The following is a 20707-nucleotide window of genomic DNA, read 5'->3' on the forward strand; positions in this document are numbered from 1 at the left end:
GTGTGTGTGTGTGTGTGTGTGTGTGTGTGTGTGTGTGTGTGTGTGTGGTTTACAGCTGTTTACATAACTAACAGTGGGTGAGCCCATGTTCAACAAGCCCTACCTCTGGGATTTCAAAGGCCTATAAACTCTGGATGAAAGCTGAGGCCAAATTAATAAAGTCTAACAGGATAAAGATGTGGCTTGTTACACAGCACGACATTAAAATTGCCCTCCTAAGTGACAGAAAACAATCTGAATTTATGAGTTCCTGGCCATAGAACACCATATATAGTACACCAGTTTGTTTTTGTGTGCGTCCTGTTTGCATTGCATCTTTTGCTCTTTCCATACTGAGTCTCTCCTCTCATATCTCCCGCTGGCTCAGTTGGCCTCACAGCTCACTCTCATCATGAGATATTAAGTTAAACCAGCAAGTGTGGAAAGGCAAACGCACACGGATAACTGAGGCCTCAATCCACGTTCGCTCCAGTGTTTGCTGATACCTGGATTTATTAATTCTCTGGTGATCGGGTGCTTTTAGGTTTTTATCCCTGCTTGGCGTTGTAATAGCTGTTGTGCTTTCGAAGCCGAAGTGGGAAACGTACCTTTCTCACTCGAGTTACAGAGCAATAAATGCTGAAAATTACGTACCTGAATTCCTTTAGAAACTCAATGTTCTCTCATGTAATTACTATTCTGAATATAGAGGAGCTTAGTGGTATGACAAGTTTCTGTTAGTACATGTGGCTATACATTTTCATCATAGTGCACGATGTGTTGTGAGCCTCAAACCTGGACGAAATGTCAACTTTAAAATCAGCATGTCTGCGATCAACATGAAAAACATTAAACATGGGGGCAGCAGCAACAAGTTGTGAACACAACACTGACATATTTCATAAGTTGATATGGCGAAGGTGTTAACAAACTGTCGCTTGTTTACACATCCAGCAGTTATGGAGCAACATTAGCATTTGTTTGGAGTCGTGTTTATGGTCACCTGATGAATCTTAAGTCCAATATTTGCTCTCTTTTAGTTTTTGGTCTCCACCAACTCCTGAGGAAATGAACTGCCTCTTTAGCTGCTAAATGTACACTAGCTAGTCGATAACTGTGCTTATCAGCTGCTTGGTGCTGAGCAGGTAGTGTACAATTGATTTTTAGAGCTTAAAAATCTAGATTTGAGTAAATCTTGTTTACAGGATATTCATCCTTTGTTTCTTTATATTGCTTTTAATACTTGACTTCTTTCTTTACAGGGCTTGTATAAAGGCAATAAAGTAGCAATGAATATGAGATATGATTTAACAGTTAATAACAGTCCCTCTTTGGAGGTTGTTTTAGGGCGTTTCGACGGTTACCTTCATTGTCTTCTTGTTTGTACACCCTCTGGCATTTGAAAAATAATGCAACAGACGGCTCATTGAGCATGAATGCCTTTGAGCATGCCCAGTTCAAAGATGGTTGTGGTCAGAGGGAGGGCACCAGAAGTATGGGGGGGACGGATTTGGCCTGATCCAATCACAAGATGGTCTCTAGTTAGATTCATTGTTATTATGAAAATAAGAATTGTAGCCCATCTAAATTAACAGCTCCTTGCAAACTGCAATTGCAGCTTCTATCATATTTTTGCTGGATGGATACCCCAAAAAGAAAAAACAACTCCCATACAGAGGGCTAACATGAACACAATGATGTGAAACAAGCCACCACTCATGATCTAAACAGTACAAGCAAATCACTTCTGTAAAACAGACATCTAACACAAGTCTCCCTTTTTCACCGCTTCCCACTCATGGACAAATATTACATAATTCATCCCTGTGTGGTCGACCGTCAACTTTCAAAAAAGCGAAAGTCAAAAGCTTTATTTCTAAGTAAAATGCAATTTGAGAAGCAGCGCTTGTAGTTTTATTATCTGTTTTCTTTGGCAGACAACTCAGAATAAAAAAGCAGACTCAAGTTCTGATTGAAACTTTGATCACTCGCTGAAGCGATTCAATTCTTTCAATCAGTCATTTTCCTTTCGTTCCACCTCATGAATCACTACTGCGGCGAACATTAACAAACACTGAGCACTTCATTAAAGCGTACAGCCTGACAGACGGCTTCTTTCCTCTCCAACGCAGAAACAGATGAGCATCAGATTCAAAGCATGTACAGTATCACTGTGGACGGAGCTGTCAGTCAGCTTTGGCACACACTCACACGAGCCGCCCGTCAGTCTGAAATGAAACAGACCCACTCACGTTGTAATAACCCTCCCATTCATCCTCCCTCACCCCCAAAAAGCAGGAAAGCTTGTATTTGGATCTGAAATCTGCTACAAATCTGGCAACCATATGTTGGGACGTGTTCAGCTTTCATGTCTTTCAACTGGCTCTTTTTATTTTTTGTTTTATGAAAGAGTCCACTTCTCCAAACATGTGCATCTCCCTTGTTTTGTTGTTTTTGCAGTGAATCCTGGCATTGTGTGCTTGCTGACAGTGCTCCGCTTAGCGAGGCCTTCTGCTGTGTGAGTGAATGTTTGGGGGTTTACGGCTCAAAGGGGGCCTGCGCTGAGCTTGTACAGAGGACTCTGGCCCGCACATGCACTTATTTCTGTTACACGTTGTCAATAGCTGGGGGATGTACTGCAGATTGGTTCCATATTGTTGTTACTGTGTTCTGACATTGACCTTATGTAAACCTTCAGTTGGATCACCAATTTCAAGAGCACAGAAAACAGACACAGTGAAGGGGAGATAAAGAGTTATTATGAGCAACATTTAAAGATGTTGGTGGGTGTTCTAAGGATGATGTAGTTTGAGATCGTCATACATTCATTTATACTGTGGCAACAATAGAGTGTTTGTGCGTTGTGCACCTGGAACACTTGGAGATCGTAACTTGGAAAGCTCGACTTGGAAAATTTGAACTATGTTGTCTGAAACACAGCATAAAGTATAGCTTAAGATATACTAGTTGTACTAAAGTTGGCGCGAGGTGCGCACCCTAGAAAATTATGCAATTAGCGATCAGAGCTTTTCAGAGAGCTTACAGTTAATTGCAATCCCTCCTGGGCATTGTGGAAGTTGGTTTATGGCGTTGTTCCGGTTACGCTCGTCTTCTTGCTTCTGCACAGCACATTTTTGTTTGTACGCCCTCCGGCCTTTTGGAGAACAATGCAACGTATACGGTGCGTTGAACGTAAACGCCCCTTGTGTGTGCGCACAAAGCTCATGCGCCATCTGCGGAGGCTCACGCGAGTGGTCCTACATGCAAGTAAAGACTACGATTAAGCTCAAGTAACAGTTTAGGTAATCAGTTTGCTAATCTAGCAAATCCGTGTGTTTTACTGGATATCATGAATGTGATGAAGCACATTGATTTGAGATGGAAGAAACATGGTGAAGCACGGTAGTGGCAGCATCATGCTGTGGGAGTGTTTTTTCGGCAGCAAGGACTGAGGGGGGATAACAGCCAAGAAAATGCAGTAGGGCTTATAGGGTCAACTCTTTGAATGTCCAAGAGCGGCCCAGACTCTAACCAAATCAGAAAATCTCCTTCGACATGGAAATGGCCGTCTACAGCCCCCATCCACCCAGACAGAGCTTGAGAGAATCCAGAGAATGGCAGAAATACTCAACTTTCTGCAAAGTTTTGTCGTGTCGAGCAAGAAGACTTGATCTTTAATCACTGCCAGAAGTGCTTCAACTAATTACTTAGTTAAGGGTCTGAATACTAACTTTTTTTCTTTTTAATACATTTGCAAAAAACCCTTCCAGTTGTTGCTCTGTCTTTTTGGGTTATTTTGTGTAGATTGATCATCTTTTTTTGCTACAACTGTAAAAAATGCACGTTATATAAACGATATACTCACTGCAACATATGGGGGTTATGGTGATTGTTTTCATGGAGCCCCGGGTTCATCATGAACAACTTGCAGGATGCACGTACAAAGATAACAAGGCAGCCAACTAAGAAAACAGAAGTTCACGAGCTTCGGAAAGCGGAGGAAAGAGAGCAAGGGTGAAGGGGAGTGAGCTTTTATGAGGGTTGAGTCAACCAGGGTGGTCCTTTAAGCTGATGGGAGGCTTATCGACACAACACAACAGCAGAAAAACCTCCAAATCATCCCACTCCTTCAAACTTCTCCTAACCGAGGCTGCACACACATCCAGAGCTGGCCAATTGCTTCCCGCTACCCGCACGCCAAGTTTGGTCTGGCCAGCGGGTGTCTGGGAGCAGAAATGCCTTTGTTTCAATCCAACTCAAAACACTTCGCAGCTGTTTGTTTTTGCCGATTCAGGTCTCTCGTTGGCTAAAAACAAAACCACAGTTCTAACCAGTCAATTTGGATGTAACGGCAACGGTTGATGTGTATACTTTTTGAAAGAATCTAAAGTACTGATTTGTTTGATTCGTAAGTATTCCACAGTTATCAAGCCAAAGCCCATTAATGATTTCTCCAACCCTTGTTTTCCTGGCTCGGGTCTCCAGCACCTGTCAGCTTTTTTTTTTATGAGCACCGGAGGCAGGAGTGGATACAGAGCAGCAGGGTGGAGCGGTTTGGAGGGAGGAGAGGAAAGGGGGATATTTGTGATATTTACAGCGCAGCATATACTGCACAGCGTTTTATGGCACTTAGAATTGTCTGTCTTGTAAAATACTTGTCAACAAGGTGAGATTTGGAATTTCTGGGTGGATTCTTGATTTAAAAAAAAGGTTATGATTCTACGAATCTCGATACAGATCTATACATCTGAACACATCACGATAACGTTATAATTTACCTTCACCCAATACCCATTTTTACTGAATACTGCAGAGCTTGAACGCATTTAACAAATTATAATGTAACTCAATGCAACCGTTATTCAAGACTTTTATTGCCCACAGGCTCGCTCTCCTGCTGATTTCAGAGGTTTTGTCCTTATAGTTGGTGATTTGTCGTAGTTCCTGTCTCCACACACCTCTGCTGTCCTTGATCATAATAACCCTTCAGACAAACAACTAAATAATGCATTGGGAAAGTATAGTAAAAGAACGAAAGCAGAATAAAGTAAGAAAAAAAAAGGAATTATGCACTAATTTCTACAAGTTCAAGTCCTGAACTCTGATCTGTGAGAACCACGTGACGGGTTAAGAGGTTTCCCAGTCGGTAATCTGCGTTAGGCTAACGTGTATGAGAAAAGGCATCCATGTTCTCTCGCACTTGTCCTTTATCCTTCTCAATGTAAACTTTTTATTCTCAAGTTTCAAATAATTTTCATACTAATTTCCAGTATGGAACGGGGGAGTCAAATGAAGAAGAATAAGTCCATCAAGTACAGAAACATTTCTGAATGGGGGAGTGCTGTCACGATTAGGTTATGCCTCCTGTGTCTCTGTGTCTCTGTGTGTGGCTCCGCCCTGGTCTCCACCCGGCTCCCTCCTGATTGCACTGATTCTACTCACCTGTCCAGTCCACCCAGCTGCCTTCAATCTACTCATCACACCCTTGGATTGCCTGTTAAATTCCCTTTGTGTTCACGTTTCATTAAAATCTGTTTTCACTCTGCAATCTGGTCATGTCTGCATTTGGGTCCACCACACCACCCTGTGATAAGTGCAAATGTCTGTGACAGTTTCGGAAATGACGCAAACACCCCATTCTATCATCCTTGATATCTTCAACCCCATGTACCTGGCTTGGAAGTCAGATTTAGAAGATTTAAAGAGGTGGTTTGCATGGACGTGGGCTTGTAACGAAGCTCTCTGCAATCTAACGCGGTTCCTAAATTGCATCCAGATCTTGCAAGTGTGGGAGACCACAGGGTTGCAGCGAAGCGGAGGACTGCAGATGATACGAGCACATCGTAATCATGAAGACGAACGGTGAACGAGTGTGAAACACTTGTGAAGTGACGATAAATGTAACTGTCCCAAGCAATTGGTTTATTACCTTTGACGATATTATTTTCTACCTCATCAATGTTCACCATTTTTAACCTTTGACTAATATCTTTGTTTTAGTGTTCAAAGTTAAAACCCGTGAAGGAGGCAACACTTTGATGGATAGACGGTATTAAAGAAGTGGAGGCAGTCATGATGTCAACCATTGGTTTGTGGACTGCGGTTTTGAAGCCTTGAGTTGGGCAGGTTTGCCGGCGCCATCTTGGTTTTATCCGTAGCCAACTATTTTTTGGAACCAGAAGTGACTGATACTGTACCAACATGTTATACTTCTGTGGTGTAGTTCAAAAGATGCTATATTTGCAAAGAGTTCATGTGGATTTGTATAAAGAATATAACAAGATTTCTGACAAATAAATTTAGTTTTTTATTAGTTGGAATTTTGTTTGACTGAAGAACCAAACGGCAGAAAACTGCTTCTTGTTTTTAATAGAAATACAACAGGGACTCCTATCTAAACCATTTATCAAATATTTATGAAACATAAACTAGTTGCATTTTTTTGTAAGTCAAACCATAACTGTAGATAATGGTTGTAATGACCTACGACAATGAGATATGCATTTGACAAAATTTGCATTTACTGACAATAACCCCATAATTTGCAATGTAAAAAACCCAAAGAGGTGATCTTCTTCTCCTGGAAATACTCGCAGCCGTTGATGCTGCATTCAACAGCGGCTCATAGTCTCAGTTACTCGGGTCTAATTGGGAACAAGCTTGTCTACAGGCTTTAACATGTAAACTGAGATCTGGAGACTTGTACGCTTGATTGACCGGCTATGCAGAGTGTTGCTTCTGTACTGTTGTATGTTATAGTTGTTTTATTGCTGTATTGTTTTTAGCTTTGCCTCTAGGGATGGCAAGGCCATTCTGCCTGTTGGTCGGTAACACATCTGTCTAGACTCCATAATCTGAGCTGCCACTGGATGGATTTCCATGAAAGTAATAGTTTAATGACAGTGATCACCTGACTTCTCCTCCATCAGGTTGCATTTTTCCTTGAAATGTAATTCGACTGCTGGACAGATTGCCGCGAAATTTGCTAAACGCATTCATGTGTTCAGATGAATTGTAATAACCTGTATGATTCTCGGTGCCATCATTGGATCAACATTTCAATTTGTCCAATGTTTTGGTTAACGACTGAATACCCGCAAAGCTAACGACATTCCCATCAGCCTCAGCTGTTTGCATTCAGTGCTAGTTAGCAAATGCTAACTTAAGGTTGTGAACATAGCAAGCATTATACCTGTCAAATATCTGCATGTAAGCATTGCCAATGTGGGCGTGTGTGTGATCACACTGCAGATTAGCAGTTAGCTTATAAAGTATTCAGCATCTAGCGATGATATCGAGCAATTCTGAGCGTGGCTGTTGGGATAACAAAGTTGTCAGTGGAAATAAACTGGATTGTTAGCTTGACCTTTACAGTACTGTCATTCCCTCTCAGCCTTATGAAGATGTTACACGCCTTTTTTACCTGCACTTTTGTAGGATATCCATTTTCACCAATAAAAGGTAAAAAAAAAGAAAATTATGACTTAAACAAATGCTCATAGTTAGTCAAAATATTCCAATTTACTACTTTTTTCTTCATGTTATACTTTTTACTATACCATACAGTCTTTCAACAGAGCCATTCTCTTTCTATACAGACAGGATAAATCATGAGCTCATGGGTGGCTCTGCTGTTATATCTGTCATCTGTTCATGCAGGTTTTAGGGATTGGAGAGGGGTCCCCCTCTTTTCTTCAAATATACACTCTATCATATTTCCTGTCACGGGGCTCATGCTGCGGTCTGATTCACACACCACTGAGTGACTTTAGTGGGTCGCACTCACCTTTTTGTTTGTTTAAAGGAGGAACAGGACTGTGAGCGTGCATGTGAGCTGTAATTGAATAAAATTCAAATATGACAGAGAATGCCAGGAAAGGCAAACTGCTCCCCGGGGGGGTCATTTAGGCGGTAAGCAGATGTTTACAGATGAGCCACATCACACTCACACCAGCAGCTACATCCAGAGAGAGGTTTCCTCCATTTATCCAGTCCTCTGAGTGGATTAAAGGAATAATGAAAACAACGTTACGTTCTTATTATAAAATAACTGAAATGATGACTGAAATAAATACACATGCACTTTCACATGTTTCAAAAATTCAGAAAAGTTTTGAAAAAATGTGAAAGTTTATGACTAAAAAGATAGAATAAATGGTTAATACGTTAGATAGTTCATGTGAGGTTTGGTATGTGAGGAATGCTATTTTGGATTAATGGGGCTTGGACACTCACTCAAACAGATTAACAATCATCACACTGCAGATTTGTTCTAATCTCTCATTTGCCGGTGATTGCGCTTTTTCTTACCAGTGTCAATATATGTTTCCACTGTTTTTATTAGTGTTGCTATTTACACTAATCTCTGACAAACACTGAGATGAAATCGTTTTATAAACATAAATATACATTAGCCATCAGTGGAGTCCCTCCCTCATTCACAAATAACTAATAACATGCAAAATCATGAAGATATTTATGCATTTATGGTAACAGATAAACTCCACTTAAAGCTATACATTAAAATGGCGACAATACACATAAATGCATCTTTTAAAAAAGGTCCATAATATTTACGTTTTGCAGTTCATATTTACAGTATATATTAAGTAATGATTGTATATTTTTCAGTTGTGGTGTTTTTGCTGAACGACCTGAATCCTCACTAAAGCAGGCGCACTTCTACCGCTGCTATTTCCACATAAAACAAAACAACAGCAGTTTAAATGTGTAATAATACCTGACGACCAGATGAACAGATGAACAGGTGCTTGATATTCATGCAAACTCTGCTACGCTCTTGTTCTACTCGGCTGCAAAGCTAAGAACATTTTTGGACTGTTTTTTTGTAAAGCAGAACTTGTTTAAAGTGATGGGGCGGAATCCAGGGAGGGAGAGATCAAATGTGCACGCGCTCAGATATTTTGTGATCTCTTGTGTTTACATTTGATAAACCAGTAAAATAAACGCAATTCATTTTTCAGACGAGTGTATGTGTGCAAATCCGTAAAGGCCTATTGGATGAGATGAACATTAAGAGATGCTACTGTTATTTATTATAATAGGCTATTATTTTATTCATAAAACGGCATCCTTTGCCCCAAAATGATCTAATATTATTATCGTTGTTTTATATAATTAGATGTGCGCAACCATTTAAAAAATATTAAATAATTATATTTATTTTTGTGATTTGTTTCTTTTCTTAAGTGTTCTTCATTTCGCGCGTTCTTCAAGTCTTATTTTATCTAAAAAAGGAATTAAAAGAAAAAGAGAAATAAAATAGTCAATCAAACTGTAAAATCGTATAGGAAGCTATGTTTTGCTTTTTGATTTAAATTGCACAAACTCTGTAAATTCAATCACGTTTTATTCCAAACATAAACTGCACAGTCCCAGTCGTTCAGAAACCGATATCTAACTACGGAGGCCTGTCACATCATTAAAACACTGTATTTGTACATAATGCGGGTTTAGATTCATCGGGACAGTCGGGCATCATTACATTACATAAATAAATTAGAGGAAACTTTTAGGAGTCCAGTGGGGGAACTGGACAGCTGAGAAACATTGTAGTTGGGAAGCATTCCGTGCAGCGAGACGGGAGACACGAGCGAGCAGCCCGTTGACAGAGACGGGACAGCGGCGCAGCGTCCCGGGCCGCAGTGTTCAAAGGTTACACACGAGGGGAAATTCTTGGAGAGGAGCGAGGTGAGTGCAGGTATGATGCTGCGTACAGGTGCGATGCTGGGACTAGTCTGTGAGCTTAATTGACTCCTTAATCCCAGGTCGTGGTACAAACCGGGACCCTGGGGAGGAAAACAGCTCATCCTGTGCGCTCCGAGGAGAGGGAACACGGGCGTCGGGCCGCGCTCCTTCGCCCTGAAGTCCCTCAAAAAGAAATGTTGCCTCTTGAAGCGTTTCCGCCGCCGAAGAAAACTCCCGTTTTCAAACATGCCGGCTGACATGGGATCCAGGGTCCAATAATTCCCCTTGCCGGGATTCCCGGGCTCCCGGGGCATTTTGACAAAGCAGTCGTTCAGAGACAAGTTGTGACGGATCGAGTTTTGCCACGCGGGGAACTTCTCCCGGTAATACGCAAAGCGCTGGCTGATGAAGTTGCAAATCTCGCTGAGCGTGAGTCTCTTCCTCGGGCTCTGGAGGATTGCCATGGTGATGAGAGCGATGTAAGAGTACGGGGGCTTCACCGAGAAGGTCCCCCTGTCTGGACCCTCCTGTAGTCGGACCGCAAAGTCTCCCTCCTCCCGCACTTCGGGAAAGGATGAAGCGCGTTGCTCCAAATCGAGATTGCTCGTGTTTATCAGTGAAGAAGCTGCGTTGTTCACGTCTTCACCTCCGCCCGTCTCTCTCATGACTTTGCTGTCCAAGGTCATGGTCCGAAATGTGTCCGGCGGCACGGCGGCCCCAAATAATGCGCTGATCTAGCCAGAACCGACGCAGATCCACTTCTCCCCTTTCATTCACATCTGACTACATCTTAAGACTCTTCCAGCCTCCCACTCCAAACTTTCTCCTCCTCCTCTTGCAAGCAGTCCGTCTTCATCAAAGTCGATTTTTTTTTTACAACAATGATCACTTGATTTATCCTCTATAATAGCCTTAACGTGATTTGCTCTGGATTGTCTTCTTGTTTTATTGTGGTTCAGTTTAATTCCCGTCTCTCAGGAGGGGGAAATTGGTCTTGCAGTCATGCCAAACATAGAACACACAGACTTAAACATAATAAAATAGATTTAGAAAATCTGAGAAACATGCAAATGTGACCGGTGAACGCTTTAAAACAAGTTGAGTACTTCAATCATCATGGTTAAAACCAGTCATCTATATGTAAGAGGAAGGCTGATTATCATCTGACTCATCCTGAACATTTAACAGCCAGAGAGATACACTCCTGTTTCACTCCTTTATTTCTCTTAATATCCGAGGACTGAAAACAGACCCGCTGCATAAATGCCTCACTTCACTAGATTATTTTCAAATGTGCAGGTCTATATCTGTATGTTTTATTGTCCTGCGCTTTACTGGCTCAATCATTCATTAAGGTTTAGTGTGATATTAAGGTGACCACAGCAGGTTTTTTGGATTGAAATATGTTTAATATACACGTTCATTTTACTGACCTTGTTTCTAACTTTTATGCTTTGGCTTACACAGAGCTTATTTCCTTCGGTTTTGCTCGTTGCAGGATGGTCTGGCACACGGTGACAGAGGCAACTCTGGCTGTTTTCACGTAAGAGGAAGACGTAATCCATTTTGAAATAATAGCTGCTCTGTATCAATTCATGTGTGGCCACCCACTTGGCAAATGGGCCTGTACTGCAGGGAGGGCTGAGGAAACTGTGGGAAGTCTCACTAATGAACAATTCTTCCCTGTGCCTCTCGTTTAACGTGATACGTGTGTGTGTGTGTACCCCTCTGAAACATATCCTATTTTATAATCATTGTCCTTTTCGCAGGGGATTTATATCAAGAGCGGGTCTTACCTACATCCCTACAAATAACAGGAAACAAATCAAATGTTTCTTACAGAATTTAATACAGACCAAAACGCATGCAACACACACACAAATCTATGTATATTCATCTCCCAGAGAAACAGCAATGCTGAGGAAATCCGTGCACCAATTAAACTGGCATGCAACCCAAATGAACAACAACAAAAACAAACAAACCACAGTTAGAATCGATGACAAAGACGATAAATAACTTCATTTAACATGTGCAACTAAATGTGTATCCACTGAGCTTAGCAGACTGTCTTGCTGTCGAAAAAAGGTCCCGAGAAGGAAATTGTTTTGCAGTTAATGACAGTGAAGGCAACACTGAGCTCAGGTTGCAGTTTGTGGTCCTGTGCAAAAATAACTTTCGGCTGCAGCCATCTGGCGCAGCTGACCATTATACACAAGCAATGCTGGAGCTATTTAGATGAAGAAACGCCAACACTTTCCACTGAATGTGTCCACTTCTTAGCCCTTCAGGATCCCATTAATGCTACAGTGATGCTACAAATCAGTACAAAACAAACCTGTCAACTGTACAGGTAGTTTTTCAGAGTTTTTTCCTTTTTATGTTCCCTGGTCTGTACGGCACCTTGAGAGCAGCCATAGAGCCAAAGGGAATTAGTGCCATTTCCTGACGTACAACATTGTAGCAGTGACACTCATTTAAATACTGAGTCATATAAGAAGCTGGTGCTGCTCCTCTACGTTGGCATTCCCACCTGCAGTGAACCGTAGAGGACAAAGAGCTGCGGAGCCAGAGAGAGTAGTCTTGGATAGTTGTGTGCAGAGCTTCGTCACATGTGGACGTAAAAAAACCTTTGCTCTGAGTGTGTTTCTCTAGGCGGTGGGTTTCCGCTGAGTTGAGGTCAGCCTCACAAAGTTTCCACACTTGAGGCAGCGTGAGTTGGAGTTGCCCTCTTTCCTGGGGATGTGCCAGCATTTGACACAGCGCACTCTGTACTTCTTATACCTTGCAAAGTCAAGACAGAAAAAACACAGTTAGTGATTAAACCTTATTTTGCTAGTTCATATTTATCTATGATTTGTATGTTTGACGGACCACATTTAAGATTGTCCATCTGGGATCAGTGTAACAGATTCAGCAGAGCATCGAATAGTGTTTATTTCTGCAGGCTAAGACTATGAAAGACAAATACAACATCAACATAAATTGCTTCATTTAGTCATCCTGGGATTAATTGTTGCAAAAGATGCTGCATGTATCTCATATAAGCAGTACAGTTTGTTTGACATGTATTCAGACTTTTACATTTACTTTAGAAAACTTCCAACACTTAAGTAAAACTTCTAACACTGAAAGTATATTTTATGAATGTCTGCTTAAAAGTCAAGACTAAATAGCATTAAATGTAAATGTGGCTTTAGGCTCCCACAGTGATCTAACAGATATGCTCTCGTACTTCATGTCTGGTTTTAAAGCATCCAACAGCCTTCAGTGTTAAAATGAGCTACCTTATTCCACAGGCATTACAGAGTGGGGTCCCGTCCTCTGCATCCCTCCACATGGGGGTCTTCCTGGTGCAGCAGGATGCACACACTTTACCCTCTAATGAAACCAAAAGGAAACATATAACATTAGTCTTACAGTCAGTTTGAACTGTGTGTACTTAGAAATGTAATAATCGCGAACATAAACGAACAAGGCTGTGTATCTGGGTGGAGTCAGAGCAGACTGTCTGGTCTCTGAATGCTGGAGATACAAACTTGTTCAAAGCATATGTACATTTCCAATAGTCAGGGTTTGTTATTTCAAATGTGTGAGTGAGGAGAGATGCTAAATCACTGCAATGGCTTGAAACTCAAAGCATTGGCTGCACAGCTGTAAGTTCAGATGTATATTCTGTTGCTTGTTTTGAAGGGAAGTTGATACCCATTATGGTCATAGGATGTTTACACAATAGTTTCCCCAAATAAATGTGCACCACCTGTCCTCAATGATGCCGTCAAGTCATATGTTTTGATGCGGTGGCGCCCTCTAGTGGAGAAGAAGGGCATGCCATGCAAAAACATACTGCCTGCTATATTTCAACTGTAGAGTAATGTTATTGATGTATTCATTTTGAACACATAGCATGGCAGCATTCTATTAGAACATATGTCTGAAAGCATGATCATTATGTATTGATTTAGTTAATATATATTATGTTTAGTCGCTTTATGTGGTTTTCTCTTATTCTCCTCATTGAATTAAATTTAGTTTTTCTTTTGGAGTAAATAGTTTCTTATCTGAATCGAGGGGCTGAGGATGGACAGTGTTGTATGTTATACAGATTTTAAAACCTTCTGAGACCATTTTTTTGATACTGTGAATGAATTTGATTCATCTATATTTTATCAATGAGATTATCAGTTTAAGTTGCAGGGCCTCCACATTGCTGTCTAGGGAGCCTGTAAAAATATGAACTGACATCAGCTCCACAGACCAGCACAGGCACTCAAGTGTCACTCACTGGAGACGCTGGCCGTCAGGTAACTCTCCTCATCCGAGCTGCTAGTTTTAATGGATTTCTGGGACGTCCGCGTCCTCAGCCTCGGCTTCCTCACACTCTTGTGGAGCTCCTTGCTGCAGCAGACACCAATGATAATGCGTGTTTAGTACCGTTAGCTGTTACTCAAGTGTTCGTCAACATTTTCTACATGCCCCATGCAAACATGCAATGAATCTGTCACTACCTGTATTTGGAAGTTATGAGGAGCCGACACTGTTCCCTATTGTTGTCCAGCTCCGTGTCCATCCTGAACGTCACTCCCTGGAAGTCTGGGTCATGGATATCGGCACTCCGCCTGGGATGAGGTTGTTTTCTGGGAGTCTTGGTTCTCCACCTCTGCGTAGATGGAGACGCAATTCCCTCCTTTTGCAGTGGCCCCTGTTCCGTTTTTGATGTCGCAGAAGGGGAAGGGTTTGTTTCTCCATTATAGCGTGAGGATTTCAGTTGTGCAACTGGAGGCCATTTTTCCTCTATTGGAGCGTGTGTACATTCTGGTTTAGATGATATGATTCTGTCATCTCTTTTTGCGAGCGACTGACACTTCTCTGTAGTGCCAAATAACAGCGATGCTGATCGCGGAGGAGGCAGGACGGGGTTCGGAGGGGGCAGCTGGGAGTCACATGGGGGCTCTGCAGTCAAAGCAAGGTTTGCATTGAGGTCCAGTGTAGGCTTCGACAGAGCTACATTTGCATCTTCGTTTGAATTAAAAGTCAGCTGGGCATTAAGGAATGCATAGGAGATGTGTGTTTGCGACAAAAGCTTTTCAGAGAAGGGTGCATGCAAAATATCTGTTTCAGAAGAGACACAACCCGTCTTACACTCGTTGTTCCACCCAAGTTGTCTGTCAACACTGAGCACTGAGACCTTTTCAGCCGTCTGTGACCGAACACAGCAGCCTACCTTGGAGTCTTTCACACGGCACTGTGGTTTATAACTTCTGGCTCTGCTGGAGTGCCCGCTCACATCTTCCACAAGACTGACAGATGCTGGGATTTCTTGCCTCTCGCAGATAAGGGAAGGTCTCAGAGTGCAGTGAACACCTACACAGTCGCCGCCGACTCCCTGATCCGTTACATCTGCTGTCGCAGTCGATGATTTGTCAATTGAATGGCCTAACTTTGTGGTAGATGATACTAAACTTGGTTCTGACTCCACATCTTGATGGAGGAGCCTCTCACACTGCAGATTGATCAGACCCAGTACTTTCCAGGGGCTGTTGCATTTAGGATGTGGCTCAATCAAAGTGGTAACCTTGCTGCTGTGACTCTCCTCCTTCACTTTTTTCATCTGTTTATAAGGCGACAAACTATACTGGCAGGAACTATTAGAGATGTTAAACAGATGTGCATCCTCTTCTTCTTTTTTGACTATAAGAGGACCTTGTCTAGACGTCTCGTGCAGCCATGTGGAGGGTGGATTTGTGTCCAGGAAACTGTTGTGGACGGGGGATGCAAGCTTGGAAACTTCTTGGAAAAGGTAGAAGAGTGCTGAGTGGGAAGCGCCGTGTTCAACTGTGCTCTGGTTTCCCTGGATGAAGGCAGCTTGTTTCCTTGGTCCTGTGCTCATGTTGAGGAAGTGTCTGTAGCATAAAAACAAACAATTTTTAAGAACAGTAGTTGTTGTTTAGCAAGGTGGAAAATAAGAAATAAACTTATTTCTAAAATGTAAAAATCTTGCTCACAAAATTGCTTATTTTCAGACATTTTTCTATATATTTGCTTTTTTTTGTGTAGTTCCACCTCTTTCGATTACTAAATGTCTTTCAAATAAAACAGTCTGATGGAAAATCTATTTTTTTATTAAACTGCTCACAGCTCATAGACATGCATGCAGCCTGTGAGGAGAATTGGACAGTAAATATTGCTTCATATTAAGACGTCACAAGTTTAAAAGGTTGGAAACCGCTATTCTAGAGAGAATTGGATTTAAAACATTGGCACAACATAGACTATTACAACAATTGTACCATATGAATAGCCATACGTCGTACAACTGAGCTACATAAGCTACTGGTGTTCGCATACACCACAGTAAAGGAAGATAAGCTAGGGCTACTGCAGTGTTTAATAAGTTTGTTTCCAAACTGTGTCCAACTGTGAAAGTGATATTGAAAACATGAAGTGAAGAAAAGTTTAACTCTGCCCACATTATTAGCGTTAGACCAGACATGGGCTAACGCGAATCAGCTAACGTTAGTGTCATATTGTTGTTATTTAAAAGCCTAACAAGGCCGAGCTGTCATTTCCCTTGACAATATGACATGAAGCCGCCTGAATCAAGAAAGAGACGTCTTTTAACACATTGTAACTCAGTTAACTCACCGGAAGAACTGTAACAAAACGGGGGGCTTTCAGTGCAGTTTAAATGTGTTCTAGAACACAAATGTAGCACTTTCGTTCTATGATGCCGAAGATTTTCGCGGTTTTCGCGGAGTTTGACTGTCGCGAGCGCAGAAGCAGGTCGGATGGATATTGACACAATATCAATACCGAGAATGCCTGAAAGTATGACAGTATATTTATATTGTTCCGCCTCTATTCTCTCATATCTGCATCAGGTATATATTAGTTCACTGAGGCCTTAATGTTTTGGACTACAAAAAAATAACTACTAGTGTTAATGATCAGTGTGGACTACATTTTTAGCAAATGATCTGATTCAATGCATTACCTCTACAGACATTCTGAAGCATACACTGCTGGCTCACTGCAGGCGCCTGTAAGAGAAATGGTTGCATTCTCTGATCCATTAACTATGATCTTAAAATTGGCAGTATCCACACTCTAGCGTTAAGTTTATCTATTTTTTTTACCTGTCATGGCCTCTACGGCTACCCACGTCTTTCACAGTTGGGCCTGAAGACAACAGTACACGATGTGGTCAAAGTCACACAGTCCAGTCCACCCAGATCGCTGTGCACAACTGTTGATGCTCACCTTAGATCTCCAAAATCGATCATCAACCTATTGGTGAAGTAAGCCGACTTACTGGGAACTCGCACCGCTGGAGCTGGTTGCTATGACCGGGGTCGTGTTTTGGACCAGGAGGAGTTACGCGGGTGTTTTGGGTTTACTAGATTACACCTGCTGGGGAATAAAAGCGTTGCTCACGCTTCACTCCAGTTCCACTTGGTAGCTGCTGCAAAGCACTTTTTGTGAATGTACAAATGTTTGTTAAGATACTTGCTGGGTAAAAGTGGACATTTTTTTTTTACAAACAATAGCCGCCTGCTAATTACGCAATTAACTAGCTTCGATAATTTAAGTACAATGGAAAGATCACTTTTGTCCCCTTTGAGTCCTTGTAGTGTTTGAGGTTGCTGGGTCATGAGGGCAGTGTTCAAAAACTACATTTAAAAACATTTTATTGCACAATTTTAAATATGAGTCATTTCTAACACATGATATATACACAGTTGACTTACATTTGTGCGTAAGGACAAGTACAATAGACTTCAACAAGTAAAGGGTAGATGTGGTAAACTCGTTCCATGGTAACATGAAGCTCACAAGTCTCAACCTCCATTCTGCTCACGATCAAAGCACACCTGAAGCTGAGAGGAAGTGCTTTTAAAATGCATTTTCCATCGAGCACCTGAAACACAATTTGCCTAAATATGATTTGTAGTGTTCATAGTGAAGGAAATGTAAGTTTTAACAGTCTAAATTCCGATTGCCTTTGTTGTGAGCGCACCCTTTCAGCTTCAAGCAACGTTTGTCTTTGAAATGCACTTCATTATGATAAATGGCTTCTTCTGTCTGGCTTCCGTACCATGCAGAGGAAAACATTTTTGAGGTCTATGACTTGGGGCTAACTTTAGTCAGTGGGTACATGTTGATAAGCCAGAGAAACACATACAAATTAATCTGGTACATAAAAATATGGAAGTAAATGCATACAATATCTAAGAAGTGACTCAAGAGTGGCAGAAATGACTAAGAACATCTTGTAATACGAGCTGTAATGAGGAATGTTCCATTGAACAGCGCAAAGATGAACTTCGTTGGAACTTGCTCTGCAATGTAATAAAAAAAATGTGAAACTGTTTCTTAAATTGTCAGGTGTTGGTGAGATTGAATGGCGTCTTGATGCTGGCCTGAGAACAATTCACATAAATAAATATGTCGGTTAAACCATCACAGCTTTTATGTTTTTCTTGGAAGGAACCATTAATTTCACTTTCAGTGAGACTTGACTAGTGTCCGACTCTGCCTGGTGTCATCTGCAGGCCTGTCCTGTCATTGGTTAACTGTGGAAATCGTCAGTCGGGAAGAAGTCTTTGGAGTTGCTACGGACTTTACCATCCTAGCACACACGGCGTCGAGCTTGCGTCGTCGTCACCCCCCCCTCTCGTCTTTTTCTCCAACTCTCGGCACCCGCTCCTCTTCTCAGTGAGGTTTGGGCACATGGCCATCCACGTAGAAGTTCCTGGTGACTTTGGGCAAGGTGAGCTCCATGCCGTCGAGCTCTGGACTGAGAATGATCTGGCATCCCAGCCGGGAGTTCTCCTGAAGCATGGGCGCCATGTCCAGCATGTCATCCTCCCTAGAACGCCAAGATATATCAGTCAACATTTACAGCGATCTCCCTCTCACCACATCGCACACATTTGCCTGTGGTTATGGAAGATTTGCTACATTTGTAGCGGGCCTACCTCTCATCAGGCTCTGCCAGTTGGTCAAAATGGGAAGAAGTCACATAGACATGACATGTTGAGCAGGCCAATGATGCCTCACAGGCTCCTAAATGAAAGAGACACACATATAAGCGATAAACATCTTGACACCAATGCTTCAATGAAATATTTAAGATGAAGATATTTAACTGTGCAAGCGCTCACCTTCCAGTTCAATTCCATGCCTCTGAGCCAGATACATGGCATTATCTCCCACTTTGGCCTTAACCGGGATCCTTTGGCCTGACCGATCTATATACACCACGTTCACCCTAAAACAGCAGGGGATTAAAAACCAATAAATATTAATACACTTATTAACAATCATGCATTTGAGCTTATCTGGTGGAAAGGTTATTTTACCAGTCTGCCCTTTTACTGCTTACAAAATAAAGACAGTAGAGGAATGAAGTGTACAAAAAAAGAACAAATCCCACAAAACAATATTTTTGCGAAGCCTAAATTCAAGTGCACAAACCTTTTCCCACTATATATTCAATTTCTATCCACCTGAGTACCTGCTACTCATCAGTGCTGCCATTTTCTAACTAATGTAGTTGAACATGGTGTTGATTTCTGCACTTAATGGGTGACCCACACATTTTGTATGAAAAAAATAAAATGTCGTACTACAAACTGTACTAATGTGTACCCTCAAAATGTGTCTCTCAAATGCAGCATATACATTCTATGTAGGCTGCTGGTTTAGAGTACTAGGTTTACTGGTTAAAAGAAAATTGCAAATTCAGCATGACTCAGCAACTATTTAAGCACTCTTTCACTGTAGATTAAATGCAGCCTCCACTGACTTGAACTTCGCAGTTTCAATGTGTATAAGTATGACGTGTGCATTGATTAATACCAGTCGAGAACACAATAAATAAAAAAACGTCCCTAGTAAACTTACACATCGTCGGGGTCCTCTGCATTGGAGCTGCCCTCCTCACTGTGGTACAGACCTTTAAACAAACAAACAAACAAACAACAGGACTGTGAGTGTTTCTGCTGACAGTGGTGTTATCAGTTCCTCCTGACGGCACCGGATGTGGAGACTGTTTCACTTGTTGCATTGCGTTTCACAACCCCATGTGGGAATGTTGATGTTAAGTTACACAAGTGTTATTGAGCGTACTTTCGACCCCGGCTGCTGATATCCTACGACCACCTGCAAGCCAGACTCTACTGGCATCAACAAAAGCTTTAAAAAAACTTGAATGAAAATAAGTAACTTTTTCCAGACATATTGTAAACAAATAGTCCTGGGGAAGAACCAGCCATCTCTGAATGAGGCTAAAAGTGTTAGCAAACTGCACCACTCACCTTTACTCGTCTGCAAGTGTCGATTTATGGTCCGAAAGCTATCAAAGGAGCCCCTCCTTTGTAAACTGCCCACGCCGCTCACACAGCCGGTTAATCTGTAGAAGGGACATGTGCTGCAGTCCGGTAAAGCTCGAGAAAGCCTCAAAGTCAGACCCACACTCGACCGGACAGCCGCGGCGGCCGCCATGATTCTGTTTTGGTCACATGACCGACAGCGGCCAATGGGAAAAGAGCGCTGGCGGGGCGACGACTCTGCTGTGATGTACTGCTCCGACAGCAGAGGGAGCTGCTGCTTCACATACAGGTAACAAAATACACAACACAGAAAATATGTTATGGACTCATAGTGGCAGAAGAAGTCAGACCCGTAACACATAAACAGTAGGCTACTTTGTTTTAGCTGCTCGTTATGGGCTCATTTTAATTGCTTTGTACACTGTTGGGCATTTGAATATCTTGCAATGGATCATATTTGACATGATCATCATTTATTTTGTTTGCAGCATCAGGGTGGAGACTTTAGTAGCACTAGCACAAGTTACAGGTTGGATGTCTTTTATTTCAGAGCTGGACAGTACTGTGCTTATATATTCCATTTTCTATTTTTTCCTAATTCTAGTCCACTACATTACAGAGGTTCATGTTATACATTTTACTCTGCTACATTTATTTATATGATGCATTGTTATAGATTATTAGAC

General features: G+C 41.8%; 2 protein-coding genes across 5 annotated transcripts; both read right to left on the reverse strand.

Annotated features, from left to right (window-relative positions):
• Positions 1–9215: 9215 nt before the first annotated feature.
• On the reverse strand, positions 9216–10420 carry LOC116396979 (forkhead box protein D3-like). Its single transcript, XM_031872039.1, has one exon. It carries the CDS (start codon positions 10371–10373, stop codon positions 9486–9488), a length of 888 nt encoding a protein of 295 aa, XP_031727899.1. The 5' UTR covers positions 10374–10420; the 3' UTR covers positions 9216–9485.
• Positions 10421–11492: 1072 nt separating this feature from the next.
• Positions 11493–20193, reverse strand: fdx2 (ferredoxin 2). 4 transcript variants are annotated; one of them, XM_031871841.1, is made up of 11 exons: positions 20007–20193; positions 19594–19645; positions 18852–18958; positions 18666–18753; positions 16948–18556; positions 16824–16866; positions 16682–16727; positions 14196–15590; positions 13973–14085; positions 12975–13068; positions 11509–12471 (listed from the first exon to the last, which is right to left on the reverse strand). In XM_031871841.1, exons 1-5 carry the CDS (start codon positions 20191–20193, stop codon positions 18400–18402), a joined length of 591 nt encoding a protein of 196 aa, XP_031727701.1. In that variant the 3' UTR covers positions 11509–12471; positions 12975–13068; positions 13973–14085; positions 14196–15590; positions 16682–16727; positions 16824–16866; positions 16948–18399. The 4 variants fall into 4 exon arrangements, with proteins under 4 accessions (XP_031727699.1, XP_031727700.1, XP_031727698.1 ...); XM_031871839.1 differs by lacking the exons at positions 18666–18753; positions 18852–18958; positions 19594–19645; positions 20007–20193 and having other exon boundaries at positions 11493–12471; positions 16948–18384; XM_031871840.1 differs by lacking the exons at positions 16682–16727; positions 18666–18753; positions 18852–18958; positions 19594–19645; positions 20007–20193 and having other exon boundaries at positions 11493–12471; positions 16948–18384.
• Positions 20194–20707: the final 514 nt, after the last annotated feature.

The sequence above is a fragment of the Anarrhichthys ocellatus genome, unplaced genomic scaffold (assembly GCF_004355925.1).
Source record: "Anarrhichthys ocellatus isolate YVR2014 unplaced genomic scaffold, GSC_Weel_1.0 scaffold61, whole genome shotgun sequence".
Classification (NCBI taxonomy): domain Eukaryota; kingdom Metazoa; phylum Chordata; class Actinopteri; order Perciformes; family Anarhichadidae; genus Anarrhichthys; species Anarrhichthys ocellatus.